Source organism: Aythya ferina (genome assembly GCF_964211825.1).
Source record: "Aythya ferina genome assembly, chromosome: 3".
Lineage (NCBI taxonomy): Eukaryota > Metazoa > Chordata > Aves > Anseriformes > Anatidae > Aythya > Aythya ferina.
The window spans coordinates 23,251,670-23,266,565 of record NC_140298.1 but is presented as its reverse complement, the minus strand read 5'-3'; the positions used below and the strand labels follow the sequence as shown (position 1 = coordinate 23,266,565).

General features: G+C 39.3%; 1 protein-coding gene across 6 annotated transcripts in view; it reads left to right on the top strand.

The window, feature by feature from the left end:
• The window catches only part of ENAH (ENAH actin regulator), an 86,982-nt gene that overhangs the window by 37,867 nt on the left and 34,219 nt on the right, over positions 1–14,896 (top strand). For all 6 annotated transcript variants that reach the window (XM_084515883.1, XM_084515882.1, XM_084515881.1 and 3 more), the window contains exons 2-3: positions 6,819–6,984; positions 8,308–8,485. In XM_084515883.1, the coding sequence (XP_084372009.1) occupies positions 6,819–6,984; positions 8,308–8,485 (344 nt within the window). The remainder of the gene's footprint in view (positions 1–6,818; positions 6,985–8,307; positions 8,486–14,896) is intronic.

Genomic DNA, 14,896 nt, shown 5'->3' with positions numbered 1-14,896 from the left:
TATGTAGTTAAGCTTGGGATGGAGATTATAATTACTTATGTGTTTATATACATTAATATAATATTATATACTGTTAAAAATGGTTAATCATATATAGCTAGTTCCATGCTACCCAAAATACCCCAAATCCATGTTTGTGATTCTGCTATTATTAATTCCTGTCATTGCTTTGCTTTTATTAAGGTTCATCTTCGTAACGTGGCTGTTTCTTGCTTTGACTGTCATCATATTGTTTGTTAAGTATCCTTTATTCCCTTTGAGTTTGAATGGGTTAAGAATTAACACATACAACAATTTTTTTCCTGGAATCCACCTCTCTCTTTAAGATAAACCATATAAAACCCTAGTTAATACATAAATCAAAACTTCACTGTGTTCTTCTTCCTATTGAAACTCATCTATGTCACTTCTGTGGCTTTTTTTTTCCACTTCTTGCACTGCTTGTGTCTGAAACACGTTCTTTATTCCAGTTTCTCAGCTGCCTATTTCAGGCTGTTTTAATGTGTGATTTCTCTCAATATTGCTCATTAAAAAATAATTTGTACAGAAATTTTCAGAAGATTCATATTTCTAATTTATTATGAATTTTGAGCATCTGACTCAGGCATGGGTTTTCAAACTTTGATAACAGTTTTTAGTGAAAAAAATGCTGAATTTTATGTTAACTAGCATGAAAAAACCTACAGGTAGAACAAAATTGCCAACTCGAAACGACTGCATGTCCCCTGCATAGTGTACTTTTGTGTTAAATGTGGTAGCGTACAACAATATTTAAAAAAAACAAACAAACAAACAAAAAAAAAACCATGGGTTTTAAATTGGTAATGTCATGATGAAAAATACTGACTTTCATTTGAGATTAAGCTGTTCAAAATAATACTTTTTTTCTACCTGAGCGTCCTGGCGTGATTTCCTCAGTATTTTTGATGGTCACCTGCTGCCAGGGAATGGTTTGCTGCTAAAATTGTGAAACTGGAAGAACAGATTTATTGGAAGAGAAATTTATTCGTAAATTACTTGCTGTAAGAACAGCCTGCTCTTAAATTAACGTGAAGTGATTTTACGCGTGAGTTGAAAAGCAGTTTTCTTTGTGGAAGGTGTTTATTGAGCAAAGGACGTTTAGTTTCAACCAGCTGTATACCAACTAAAATTCTGGAACGTGGTGTTGCAGGATACCGTGCCAAAAGCAAGGCTGCACTTCTTTGCAGGCTTTTAATCCCAATGGTTAGATTCCGCTTCCCTTGCTCCTCGGCAGTAGTGTTTTTTAATTCTAGTTGGGACTTTCCCATGCGGATTTCCCTGTAGTTTCTCGTGTTGCAGCTAATTTGTGTTCTGAGTAATTCATGAGAAGAAGTGGGAGAGATGAATGATTATCCCTATCAGAGAATAAAAAATGGGGGAGAGGAATGAATCTGTTATCAATCAAAAGTTTTTCTAGTCAAAGGCAAGTACTAATTCATGGGAGTTGTTAATGAAGCAATGTGGAGCTACTCCCTCTGCTTTTACCTCTCAGTTGAATGATAACTCTTGCAGGAGTTTGACCTGCTATGAGAAATCAACAACCACTCAGGCTCTCAGGGTTTTGTAGTGTCAGGAGAAGAATCTGCATGGAAATCGGTCATTAGGTACATACGCTGGTCTCAGATTGCTCTCGCTCTAAAGCCTTGAGTAGCAAGTTCAATACTGTACTGTCTGAGGTCCTGGAGTGGACAAGCCACATCATTTGAAGCTGGATGCAAGCAACAACAGGACTTGGTTCCTTTTGCGGTGCCAAGCACACAGTGCTTCGTGCAACAACATATTCAGCCAGGTTTTTGCAGTGCCATACAAAAAAAAAAAAAAAAAAAAAAGGGAAAAATAAGAACCCCTCTAACTTACCAGTTGAAAGGTATCTTATTTGAGGGCATTGCAAACTTTTTTTAAAAAAAAAAACAACTTTTAAGGTGCTAGCAAATAACTATTGAGTTAAGCTGAATGAGCCATTTAGAACACATACCAATTTGGTTGATAGAAAGGAGGGTGCAGTGCCAAGTACGTTTTTTGTTTAATAGTGAAGTGGAAAACATACGTTTTCATTGTATTATGCCAGTAGGGGTTCAGGAACAAGTAGAGAAAATCATCTTACAAAACACCACCAAGACATAAAACTTGATATTTGGACCAGTGTTCTGTTACTTTATAAAAATGTGTATTTACAGATAGCAGTATTAGAAGTGTGTAGAGTTTGTCTACCTTTTGTGCCACAGTTTGAAAATCCTAAGTAGGCACTTGATGAGTCAGCATCTTTCCATTCCTTTCTGCCCTACGAAGACTGCACAGTATAAGAAGGTTGTGTTTCTATGAATTGAGAACATATGAGCCAAAAAAAAATAAACACTGAATCACCAGAAGTAGTAAGTAGTGGGATATGATTTTCAAAAAATAAACAAAACTCAACCCTAGTTGTTACATCACTAAGACACTAAAGACTGAAAACCTGAGCAATCTCAGCTTTCCCTTGCTTTGGTTCATACGTTTATTTGAATCACCTTTCCCGTGGCTGCAATTCTGCAGTTTTCCATATGCGTTTGAGCATTGACATCACTTTATCATTTTCTCTACCTCAGTAGAGGGGGAGGAAAAACAAGCGTTGCCTTTTGGGGCAGGTGGGGAAGGCTTAGGTCAGCAGACTTGCTTGGTGTCACTGTGCAGTGAGTTTAAGGATTTGGGATGTGAAAGAAGGACTGCGTTCCATCTGGGCGAAAGAATCGTGTCAGTTAGGGTTCAGTTTGCTGTGTTTTCTGAGCTTTCCATATGATCTCATCACTGGAGGTGGAAAGTATATTCTCCCATAAGAATAATTTTATACTTACGATTCCTTACTACTATGTTGTGTGTTTTTTTTTCTGTGAGCTTTTTGAGTGCCAGACCTCCCCTTACTTGCCCCCACACCCAACAAAAGCCAAACACCCTGTCTTTAGCTTTATATAGTATTGCTGTAGGTGGACTTATCCAGAATAATGGTTGGGTTTAACCATCAGTCTTACAGTTTTGTCTATGGAAGAACTGTTCCTAACATATATTTATCTAGCTATTTGTCAAGCTGTAGATTTTAGGAAGAGATTTATGCTTCGCCTTGCTGAGGTTTGGTAAGCACTGTTTGGCGTGAATCCTCCCTTGTCTAGATATAATTTCATACGCTTAGTTTAGTAAATTTACTTGGGAAGAGATAATCGTTTGATTTTACTTAGTTAAGATTTAGATAGTCACTTTGGTTCCCCAGCCCGCTTCCCCAGTAAGTTGGCAGTCAGCTCTTGAGCAGCTGTGTGTCTTGGCAGCAGCGTGTAGAGCTGGAGAGAATTGCCTTCCCTTATTCTCCTGCGTACCCCAGTGAACATTTCTGTTGGGGAGGTATAGGCTAGGCCAAGTATAACTGTTACAGCAGTACAACACATAAGAAAACGAAAAAAAATTGTAGAGGCAAGCAAACAAAGGATGTCTTTAAAGGCCTAATGACACGGCGAAGAGATGAAGACCTTTTCCTTTTGTTCTGGAATGTGACCATAGAGAATTTGTTTGTTTCCCTAATCTGTCCATAAAAATAAGTCTTGTAATCACACCAAAATGGTTTTGATGCAGTGAAGGCACATGGGCATTTAAAAAAAAGTATTGTGGAATTCATGTATAAATCCTGAGGTGAGTGAAGACCTGTCATGTGTTGGAAATACAACAGAGAAGCGTAATAAGCTCGGAGTGCAAGAAATATAGCAGGCAGTCTTGTGATTAATTTTGGCTCCTACACCTTTGAACTGAAGTTTATGTATAGTAGAGGAACACAAAGGGTGTAGGGTCAAGTTTTAGTAACAGCCCTTATGTTAAATTTGGCATTTTCCTAGGAGAGGGTGGATCAGGGACAGCAAACTCAACCTTGTTTTTTTTTAGACTTGTCAGGGATGTAGTAATGAGCTACTTGTATAGGTATTGATTTGGTGTAGTCCCTTCAGTTTAGTGCAGTATGGATCTTATTTTTAAAATGTGAGTTATTTTGGGGGACTTAAATACTTAGTTTATGATGTCTAGTTGCTGCAATGTAATGTGCCGTGCTCAAATGCTGAATTGTCACATAAGCGCTGAAGAGAAGACCTAAGGATTCTTATTTGCTAAAGCTCACGTATTCATGCTCTACTTGAAAAGTAAAAAGTAATCATTTTAGAGTGTAGAACTTTTGCTAAGGGAAAGAAATTGAGTTAATCTCCCCTGCATCTAGTAATGTACAGTTATTGAACCTTGGGAAAAAAGCTAGCACACCGTGGTGGTTTAATTTGTTTCTGATGGTGGTAGTTTCATTTTTCTGTCTTAATTACTGCAGGCTGGTAAACAGAGTGATGGGTGGGGGAACTGCTAGCTGGAGGGGAGTTTCTTGTCTGCAGTTTGATACCTGGATATGAAAATTATAGATCAGGAACATTAAAGGATTAGCTTTAGGATTTGCGTGAAATGATGGCAGGGTGCTTATTTTGTAATAATAGAATAGGTCAACTGGAAATCGTTCATATTTGCCATTTTTTAAAGGATGTGAATCATCTTGCATCTTTATATGGGTAAGAATAACCCACTACTATTAACAAAATTCTTTCAAATGGAGCATGAAATATTTGTGATCGAGACTTTTGTGTGATATTTCCAGTTATAAGGCATAGCCTGGGAAGTGGAACTAAGAATAGTTTGAACAGTTGTTAAAGAAAAGCTAGAAATGGTACTCAAGGTCATCTTATTCGTGCTCATGGATTGTGCTACTTGCATACCAAATAGCTGTAAAAACGAGTAGTATTAAATAAAATTACGTAAAAATAGAGCTTTTGTGAAAACTTGGACTTGTGGAAGGACTGTGACAGCAGAGAAAAAGAAGGCTAAATTTGATGGTCTGTGCTACTAATTAAGTCTGCTCATTTACCATTACTTAATCATTCTTTGGTTCTACCTTGATAATTATTGAAACATATTGGCTTATACTCAGTGTCTCCATTTTTTAATAGAATCTAAATGAAGTTTTGTCTGCCACGTGACTGTGAATCTGAGGTGCGTTTGTTTTTGTTTTGATGAACACTGTAAACATAATGGCTCCGCTTACAAATTGGTACCTAGGTCCTGTCATGTCACCTGGGGTTTATCGTGCCTGCGTTGAATCGAGATTCAAATGTAGCGTAGCTATGTTTTGGGTTCAGAAATTGTCTCAAGTTTTCTGTAATATTGCTGCTATGTGTTTTAGCAAACCACAATTATTTGTTTTGTGCTTTGTGAACAATGCGGAGTCTTTCTGGATTTGAACATTGGTAAGATAGTGATGTGCCAGAATCCTCTAAATAGAGAAATCCAGTATGTTCTTGAACTGTCCTTGACAATATGTCCAATTGTCCAACGTTCTTGAACTGCACATTTCTATAACTGCGAGCAGATTTCCTCATTTCTTCTTGAATCTTTTGCTACCATAAGAAGCACAATCTCTCTTCGCTTTTCTCCCCTAGACTTGAAAACCATTTAAGCATTTTTCTAGTTGTCATTGTTGACTGCCATGGCAAATGTGGTAGAAACTGATGTAATGTCAGTGTTAGTTTGACTGGTGCTTTGTCAAAAACATTATTATTGAAAGCTTACAAAACAGCTGGACGCACTGCAGTATTTTCTTGTTCCAGGAAATGGAAAATGAGATACTGGGAAACGCAGCATTTTTTCTTTAAAAGATAGGTGAGGGAAATTTGTATTTCCCCACCTTCATCTTTTATGAACACACATTTCATTACTGTCCCTCTGTAAGTTATGAAAAATGCATGTCTCTTCAGCCATTTCCATTCTCCGAATGGCAGGCCACATTCCTTGCAAGCCAGACAGCTCGTGTGTTGCGGATAATACTGGGTCTGCAGGAATGCAATGTTCAGAGAACTTGACTTACTGATAAGAAACCATTCTCTTCTATTTTTATTTCTTCTCTGCGCTGGACATTTGCTGTAAAGACAATTTGTGTAGTTCCACCCTCTCCCCTCCTAATTGTGTGCTTATGGTATATTCAGCTTTCTTGTGTTTTTATTATGATGATGCTCATGATATGCTCCCTTCCAACTTTAGACTGCACCTCATCTTCCAGATGACTGTCCACAGCTAACCCTCTTTATGGCAGCAATAAACTCTCCTGATGATAAAATTGCAGCTTTAGGTCTTCAAGAGAACTATTCCTGAGGGAGGAAATAAAACATCTAGATGTTGACTGCTGCAAAATGTCAAAACCAAAAATTACTTCATTTGTGAGCAGATGAACTTTAGTGTGCTGAACTTCATCCTAGTGTGTGTGTGTATATTTTTTGAAATACATGCATACATTTTTGAGTCCTTATGCGTTAACAGGAACTAGGGCCTTCCAAGCCTCCTCTTGTAGAAGTAATCGCCCCTGGAAAACTAATTGTATGGAGCTAGTACAACTACACCTTCTTTGTTCTTCAGTCTCTGTGGACAACTTTGTATATGGTTTCAGCATTTATTTAAAATTCATGGTTGGTGGTGAGGAGAAAGGAAAACATGTATGGAGAAAACTGCTACGAAAAGGTGCAAAAAAGTAAATCACTTCTTGATCTTTCATTAGTCGTTATGCTTTCTTTGTCGTGGCCACAGGTTTTCAGAATGAATGCCTGTAAGCAGAATGTCAAAGTGCTAGCATTTGAATTTATGAAAGAGGACTGTGCGAGAAGCATTACTTTCCTTTTTCAAGTAAAAAGGATTTAACCAAAAAGATAATTTGTCTTAGGTAACTTTTATGTTCTAATTTAAATTACTTGTATTTTTAACAGTGAACAGAGTATCTGCCAAGCACGAGCTGCTGTAATGGTCTATGATGATGCCAATAAGAAATGGGTACCAGCTGGAGGATCAACTGGATTCAGCAGAGTTCATATATATCATCACACAGGCAACAACACATTCAGAGTAGTGGGCAGGAAGATTCAGGATCATCAGGTAAGTGAATCTCTGAAAACTTTGAATAGAAATCGTAAGCTATTTTTGTAATTCTTCTTGACACTAAGAAATAGGTTTTCAGTAATGGGAATTGTAAATAGTAAACTTTTATTTTTAACTCAAGTAATGAAAACTGTATTGCTATTTTTTCCTTCCTCAGTGAAGTGCCTCATACCTTCAAAGCAACATTCCTTGAACGCCCTTTGCCATTCCTTCCTACAGGCAGACACAGAGGGTAGGGAGGAAGACTAGTATGCACGGCATCTGGTTCTCCTTTAGCCAAAATATTAATCTAAGAACTGATGTTCTTCCCTCTTTTATGCAGTTAGCTGCAGTCTACTTTGGTACCAACAGTTTTTTTTGTTTTTTTTTTCTAGCTGTTTCTGTATTACAGAAAGTTGGATACCTGGTTTTTCATTTCCCCTGATCAGTTAATTAAAAAACCCTTTAGATATTTGGTAATGCTGATCAACTACCACTTTGAGAAGTAGAGAACAGAGTAGTAATGATTACATCTTAATTCCCTTGATGAAGAATTTAATAGATCTTGATTAAATTTCAGACTAGTACTGTGTTGTGAAATATGAACAGCCTTGTGATAGTTGGGGTGGAGTTATATCTATTATCTTTTTGTTTGAGTAAAATTTCTCTCACCTTCTTTTCTTGATCTTTTATCAAGAAAACCTGAGACATAGAATGATAATCTCACATGTGATCTGTCACTAAGCACATATTCCAAGGAATAAGTAGCATCTGTGCATTTATCTGAGGACAAATATATATATTTTGCCATTTACCAGTAGATAAAGCTGAGAGGATATGATTATCCAAGTGCAATGCGATGTTCTTAGTGGTTGGCTTGGAGCAAATGGTTGTGCTGTTGGCTAGAATTCACCAGCTTTTATGTGAGCCATAACAATCTTGCAAGATGATACCTTATGATGCATAGAAAAAATCCATGTAAACTGTTACTGAAAGCACTGCAAGTGAAGGGGTTCAGCAGCCAGAGTAGGAAGGTGATAACTTGGTTAGAAAAATTCTCACAAGTACTCTGAAGTTGATGGAAAACCAAGGTGGTTTCTAAAATCCAAATGCGTGTAAAGAAACTGTTGATGTTCTACATTGCTGTTAGGAAATACTACATAATTTGAAATGTGAATTATCAACTTCAGTAGTTTAAGCAGAAATACCTTACCGAACATTGTCCATCTTGTAGATTACAGGACTGAAATTAGCCCACATGGTTAAGGAATAAAAACTAAATGAAGCTGAAACTTGGGATGAAACAGCACTTTAAACTGCTTTAATTTTTCATTATTATAGGTGGTAATAAATTGTGCCATTCCGAAAGGACTGAAGTACAATCAGGCTACACAGACCTTTCACCAATGGCGTGATGCAAGGCAAGTCTACGGTCTGAATTTTGGCAGCAAAGAAGATGCCAATGTCTTTGCAAGTGCCATGATGCATGCCTTAGAAGTATTGAATTCACAGGAAGCTGGTAAGTCTCTTAACTCCACTTTTGGAAGATTGAGCAAATAGAGATGAAAAAAATGAAATGTTTATGCATAAAAGACAGTAAGTCTTAGTAAGTCTAATCATGATTCAGCCTCCAGCCATCTTAATGATTTGGCTGTTTTGTCTGCATAATTGTTGCTGCTTAACAGTGATTCTCAACCTGATTGCCACCCACATAAATGGAATTCTTAAAAACTGAATTGATTTTCATGGTATTTATTACATGTAGAAACTTGCTGACTTATTTTGTTAAATAAGCACCTGACCAAGAAATTTATAACTCTTAATCACAGTACTTTTCAGTCTTCAGGTGGTGTCTATAATATATTCTAGTTAGATGTTACAGGAGAAGGATCAGTATAACACTGGGACACACAGAGGGAGTTCTCATTTTATGAGACTTCTAGACTTTTGTGTTCATGTAACCAAAGAGTTCTTTTGTCCTCATTAATCTTTAAAGGTTGTCCGTGTAACAAGAGAGAGTATTTCTGTGCCAGGTTTCTTTCTCTTGTGTAGAAGAAAAGTTGTGGATAACCTTAGCAGGGCTGTCTCAACTACAGCAAAAAAAAAAAAGGTGACTTTATTAAGTTCCTTTTCATTCTTACAGCTTTTTCAACACTTGCCTTTAGAAACTAAGCTAGCTAGACCAAGCAGTGCTGTTATGCAGTAAATGAGGCCAAAAAATAAAGGATACTTAGAAGTGTAAGGCAGATAAAAATAAAATAGATAAAATAATGCAGTTGTGTATCACATTCTCCTGCCTACTAGTTGGATGTTTGCTCCTCTAAATCCTCCAGTTCTTCTTTCCCTAAGGGCTATTTGATTGTAAATATTTAATGCACTCCAACTGTTCATTATCTTGCAAACTAACATGATTGGTTGTAACCTTTTAAGTTGTCCAAATTGTGAAGAGAATCTTTTTCTCCTTCCTGTGATTTTTGACTTGGTAGTAGTAGGTGTAGGTGGAAATGTGTTAACTGCATCAGAAACTGGTGGTTGATGCTGTCAGTATTGGAGGAAATAACTGTTGTTATATAACTTTTGTGAGCCAAGAAAGAATGTGACTGGTTCATACTGTCTATTACTGACCTGTTTCACAGGCGTATCGGTGCTCTAGCTTCCATCAAGATGAAATAAAAAGCAAAGCTTAACATAACATTTCCTGAAAACGCTTATTCAGATGTCTGAAGATGATTAGCTATGCACTGGTGCTTGTAAAAACATTCAGAAGCACGCATATATAAGCTTTTTGTAAACCCATTATCATTTTCTAACAATGTTGAAAGAGAAGTCTTTATAATTTATCATCAGTTGAGGGGTTTGTTAGTGTATGGTCTGCGTGCTAAATATTTTAACTCTTATCAATGTAAGAAGTAAAAAGAGATGATTGAGCAACCTGCTCTAGTGGAAGGTGTTCATGCCCATGGTGTGGAGGGTTGGAATTAGTGGATCTTCTAAGGTCCCTACCAATCCAAACGTGTCTATGATCCTATCTGTCTGAACGTGACCACTAATATAAGGAAAATATGATACTGAATGGCTTGCAGTTCAGAAACAAACTAATTGAACTCCTTGCTCTAAGTTAATGCATTTCTTATATCTGCAGTTGGATGTTACCGCACTCTCTCTTTTGAAATTATATAGTCTCCCTCTCCTGAATATATTTGAAAAATGTCAATGGTCTTTACTGGCATTCTTTGAAATTTTATTGAGGGTTTCCCTCCCTCTAGTGGATCTGCAAAAGCAAAGAAGTGGTGCATGTAGCACAGAGTACAGTGACAGCCTTTTTGTCATTCTAATGAGTTTAGAATGCAGAGTGAAAGTGTTTGAAGTTAGAGTAGAATAAAGCCATAACTGCAACTGGCAATTTTCTTATTAAAAAACAACATGGTACATATGTCTCAAAGGACTATAAAGTGATGGCTGCCTTGTCAGTGGAATTGCTCGAAATATGCTGCATGTCTAGTCTTTTCTCTCCCTGATCTGCAGTACCTGAACATGTGATCATTGTATTTTCTTTTAAGTTTGAACTCCAGTTATTTAAATAAATACAAAAGTCAGTGGGTTTCCACTCAGTTCTGCTTTGAATGGTTGTATTAAGTAGCAGCTATGCAACCAGACCCTATTCCTCTGGCTAGTTGAGCAGACCGTAGGCTACCTGCACACCAGAAAAGAAAGACAATATGCAGGAGTGTGTATTAGCCTGGAATATTAAGGTAGGCTACTACAGCTACAAACCCATACCACATACCTTTTAGGAAATGTACTCAAAATCACAGAATCATCTAGGTTGCAAGAGACCTCCAAGATCACCAAGTCCAACCTCTGACCTAACACTGACCAGTGCTCCACTAAACCAGATCACTCAGCTCTACATCTAAACATCTTTTAAAAGACCTCCAGGGATGGTGACTCCACCACTTCCCTGGGCAGCCCGTTCCAATGTCTAACAACCCTTTCGGTAAAGAAGTTCTTCCTAAGATCCAACCTAAGCCTCCCCTGGTGCAACTTTAGCCCATTCCCCCTCGTCCTGTCACCAGGCACGTGGGAGAACAGACCAACCCCCACCTCACTACAGCCTCCCTTGAGGTACCTGTAGAGAGCGATAAGGTCGCCCCTGAGCCTCCTCTGCTCCAGGCTGAACAAGCCCAGCTCCCTCAGCCGCTCCTCGTAGGACTTGTTCTCCAGGCCCCTCACCAGCTTCGTCGCCCTTCTCTGGACTCACTCAAGCACCTCGATGCCCTTCTTGTAGCGAGGGGCCCAAAACTGAACACAGTACTCGAGGTGCGGCCTCACCAGAGCTGAGTACAGGGGGACGATCACTTCCCTAGCCCTGCTGGTCACACTGCTTCTTATACAAGCCAGGATGCTGTTGGCCTTCTTATCCACCTGAGCACACTGCTGGCTCATATTCAGCCGACTATCCACCATCACTCCCAGGTCCTTCTCTGCCTGGCAGCTCTCCAACCATTCCTCTCCCAGCCTATAGCTCTGCTTGGGGTTATTGCGCCCCAGGTGCAGGACCCGGCACTTGTCCTTGTTGAACTTCATGCAGTTGACCTCAGCCCATCGGTGCAGCCTATCCAGATCCTCCTGCAGAGCCTTCCTACCCTTGAGCAGATCGACACACACGCATAGCTTGGTGTCATCTGCACACTTACTGAGGGTGCACTCGATGCCCTCGTCCAGATCATCGATGAAGATATTAAAGAGGACCGGCCCCAGCACCGAGCCCTGGGGGACGCCACTAGTGACTGGCCTCCAACTGGACTTGACTCCATTTACCACGACTCTTTGGGCCTGGCTATCCAGCCAGTTTCTAACCCAATGAAGCTTACACCAGTCCAAGCCATGAGCAGCCAGTTTCTTGAGGAGATTGCTGTGGGAAACATAACAAAACAAAAAATGAACCAAACTTTCTTCAGTTGATACTCGGGAGAATTTTGAAAGACTTCATTTCATTAAATAATTGTCTGAGGCAATTACTGCAAATTTACTGCACCTTAATCAAATGACAAACGTGTCAGCAGTTCAAGAGATCATTTAAAGAGGTTTTCTGGCTTTAAGGTTGCATGCTGTTTGTTCGGGTACTCAGTGAATGGTCTTAAATGTCTTGAATAAAGATGATTGGTTTCTGTATAGGTTTTGCATCGCATTACAAAAAAAAAATCATATCTGCATTAAATAGAGCTCAGTGTTGCTATCAAAGTGACTCTGGAATGAGAGAAGAGCCACAAGGAAAGGAAATGACATGAGTGAGAAAGTTCTCCAATGTCTGAGAAAATTGATTATTCCTTTGAAGGAATAAGGGCAAATAAGTAAATTATGCTTTGGGAGATGGGAAGATGTATCACAGAATCATAGAGCAGCTTTCATTGGAAGGGACCTAAAAGATTACCTAGTTCCAACCCCCTGCCATGTGCAGGGACACCTCCCACCACACCAGGCTGCCCAAAGCCCCATCCAGCCTGGCCTTGAGCACCTCCAGGCATGGGGCATCCACAACTTCTCTGGGCAACCGGTGCCAGGGCCTCACCACCCTCTGAGTGAAGAATTTCGTCTTAACATCTCATCTACGTCTCCCTTCTTTTAGTTTAAAACCATTTCCCTATATGCTATCGCAATCTGCCAGTGTAAAAAAGTTGCTCTCTGTCTTTTCTATAAGAACCCTTTAAGTATTGAAAGGATGCATTGAGGAGCCTTCTCTTCTTCAGGTTGAACACCATCAGCTCTCACCATTTCTTCATAGGAGGGGTGCTCCAGCCCTCTGATCATCCTTGTGATCCTCCTCTGGACCTGCTCTAACAGCTCCACATCCTTCTTGTGCTGCCCACTCCTCTGGTGATGCAGCCCAGGACGCAGTTGGCCTTCTGGGCGGCAAGCACTCACTGCTGGCTCACATCAAGCTTTTCATCCACCAGAACCCCCAAGTCCTTCTCTGCAGGTCTCATCTCAATGAGTTCTTCTCCCAGTCTGTACTCATCTCTGGAATTGCCCTGAGCCAGATGAAGCACTTTGCACCTGGACTTGTTGAACCTCGTTAGGTTCATGGGGGCCCAATTCTCAAGCTTGTCCAGGTCCTCTTGAATGGCATCCCTTCCTTCTGTTGTATCAGCTATACCACATAGGTTGGTGTCACGTGCAAACGTGCTAAGGGTGCACTCAATCCTATTGTCTTTGTCGTTTCTAAAGATACTAAACAGCACTGGTCCCAAGATGGACCCCCTGAGGGATACCGCTTGTCACTGGCCGCCACCTGGACATAGAGCCAATGACCTCAACTCTCTGAGTTTGGCTGTCCAGCCAGTTTTTTTTTATCCACCCTCCAAACTCTTAACAATTTTAGAGATAAAGATGTAATATAGGACCCTGTCAAAGGCCTTATAGAAGTCAGTCAGTCTTCCCTTGTCGACTGATGCAGTCGCTCCATCACAGAAGGCCATCAGATTGGTCAGGCAGGATTTGCCCTTGGTGAAGCCGTGCTGGCTGTCTCAGATCACCTCCTTGTCCTGCATGTGCCTTGACATTGCTTCCAGGAGGATCTGTTTGGTGATCTTGCCAGGCACAGAGGGGAGACTCACCAGTCTGTAGTTCCCTGGGTCCTCCTTTCTACCATTTTTAAAAATGTGAGTGATATTTCCCTTTCTCCAGTTGCTGAAGGAGTGTGATGAGTGACTTCTCCAGTTACTTATCATATTGAGATTTGATGCAAAAAGTACCTTCCAGTTCAGTGGGAAGAGGTATTATTTTGTGGGGCATCAGTCTTCAGCCCCAAAAAGACCTTGTTAAGAAAAAAAGAAAACAAGTATGAGATTGATATGTGTAATTTACATTTGAGGTGGTACTTTGGGTTGTTTGTTTGCAGAAGAAGAAGGGATGCTTGAAAGATGTAACTGTCAACAAGGCTATTTTGATTCTTTCTAATATAACTCAATCTATCTTAAATTAGTTATGGCTTTTTTGTATGAATATTTAACAGTTAATTTAATCTTTGTTACAACTTTACATGATTTTAGGGCATTCTAGATAGAAGGACCAGGATAGGAATGTTTTCAGTGAAACTGTTTTAATATTGCCTTAGGAGACGCTTGAATTCATAGGAGGAAGAGAAAGAAATATAGCTCTCCCCCCCAGTCTCTGTATTTTGCTGGTCTAACAGTAAAAACAAAATTGAGGTTACTTTTCGTTAAATTCTTTAGTAACCATAGAAGTTCAGTTGTTCAATTATTAATGACCAAACTTTTATGGAGAAAAGATGCATGCTTTATCCACAGCTTCTAAAATACACTGATCTGTGATCCTTTCTCTTACAACGAAGATCGTTCATTAAATCACCCCTTATAGGCGAAGGTACTTACTTATAGGGTGAGTAATTTAGTATCTTTGGAAAATGCAAACCAGGATGAAAACTGCAGTTGCCTAATTGGAGTATGTGTAGAGACTATAGAAGGCTGAAATGAGAAATTTACGGGGAGGAGTAAGGAAGAGGGGGAGAAGAGCTCAAAACGTTTCCCACACTGTTGTTTCACATCATGCTACAGCTTGTTTCAAGAGAAAAAGGATTTTGTAGTGAAGTAATTATGCTGTACGTGTACTCTGGCAGCCTCCTGGAACAGGCTGTCAGCACTGCTTGTCAGAGCAGCTGTAATGTGATGTGCTATTATTACCTGGGTTGTCAGAAGCAGAAGAAGAGATCTATTTTTGATAGTAATTTTTTCTTTTTATTTTAAGTATGGCATTGATTAAATATTTTTTTTGTAGTTACTAGCTTCTATAATTCTGATTTATTGGCCAAAATACTGATCTAAAAGAAGTTTTAACTGTTTATTGGACAAAATACTTCCTTTTTTTTTTTTTTCCCCAAGTTTTCAGGGTTATGCTCACCTTTAAGTAT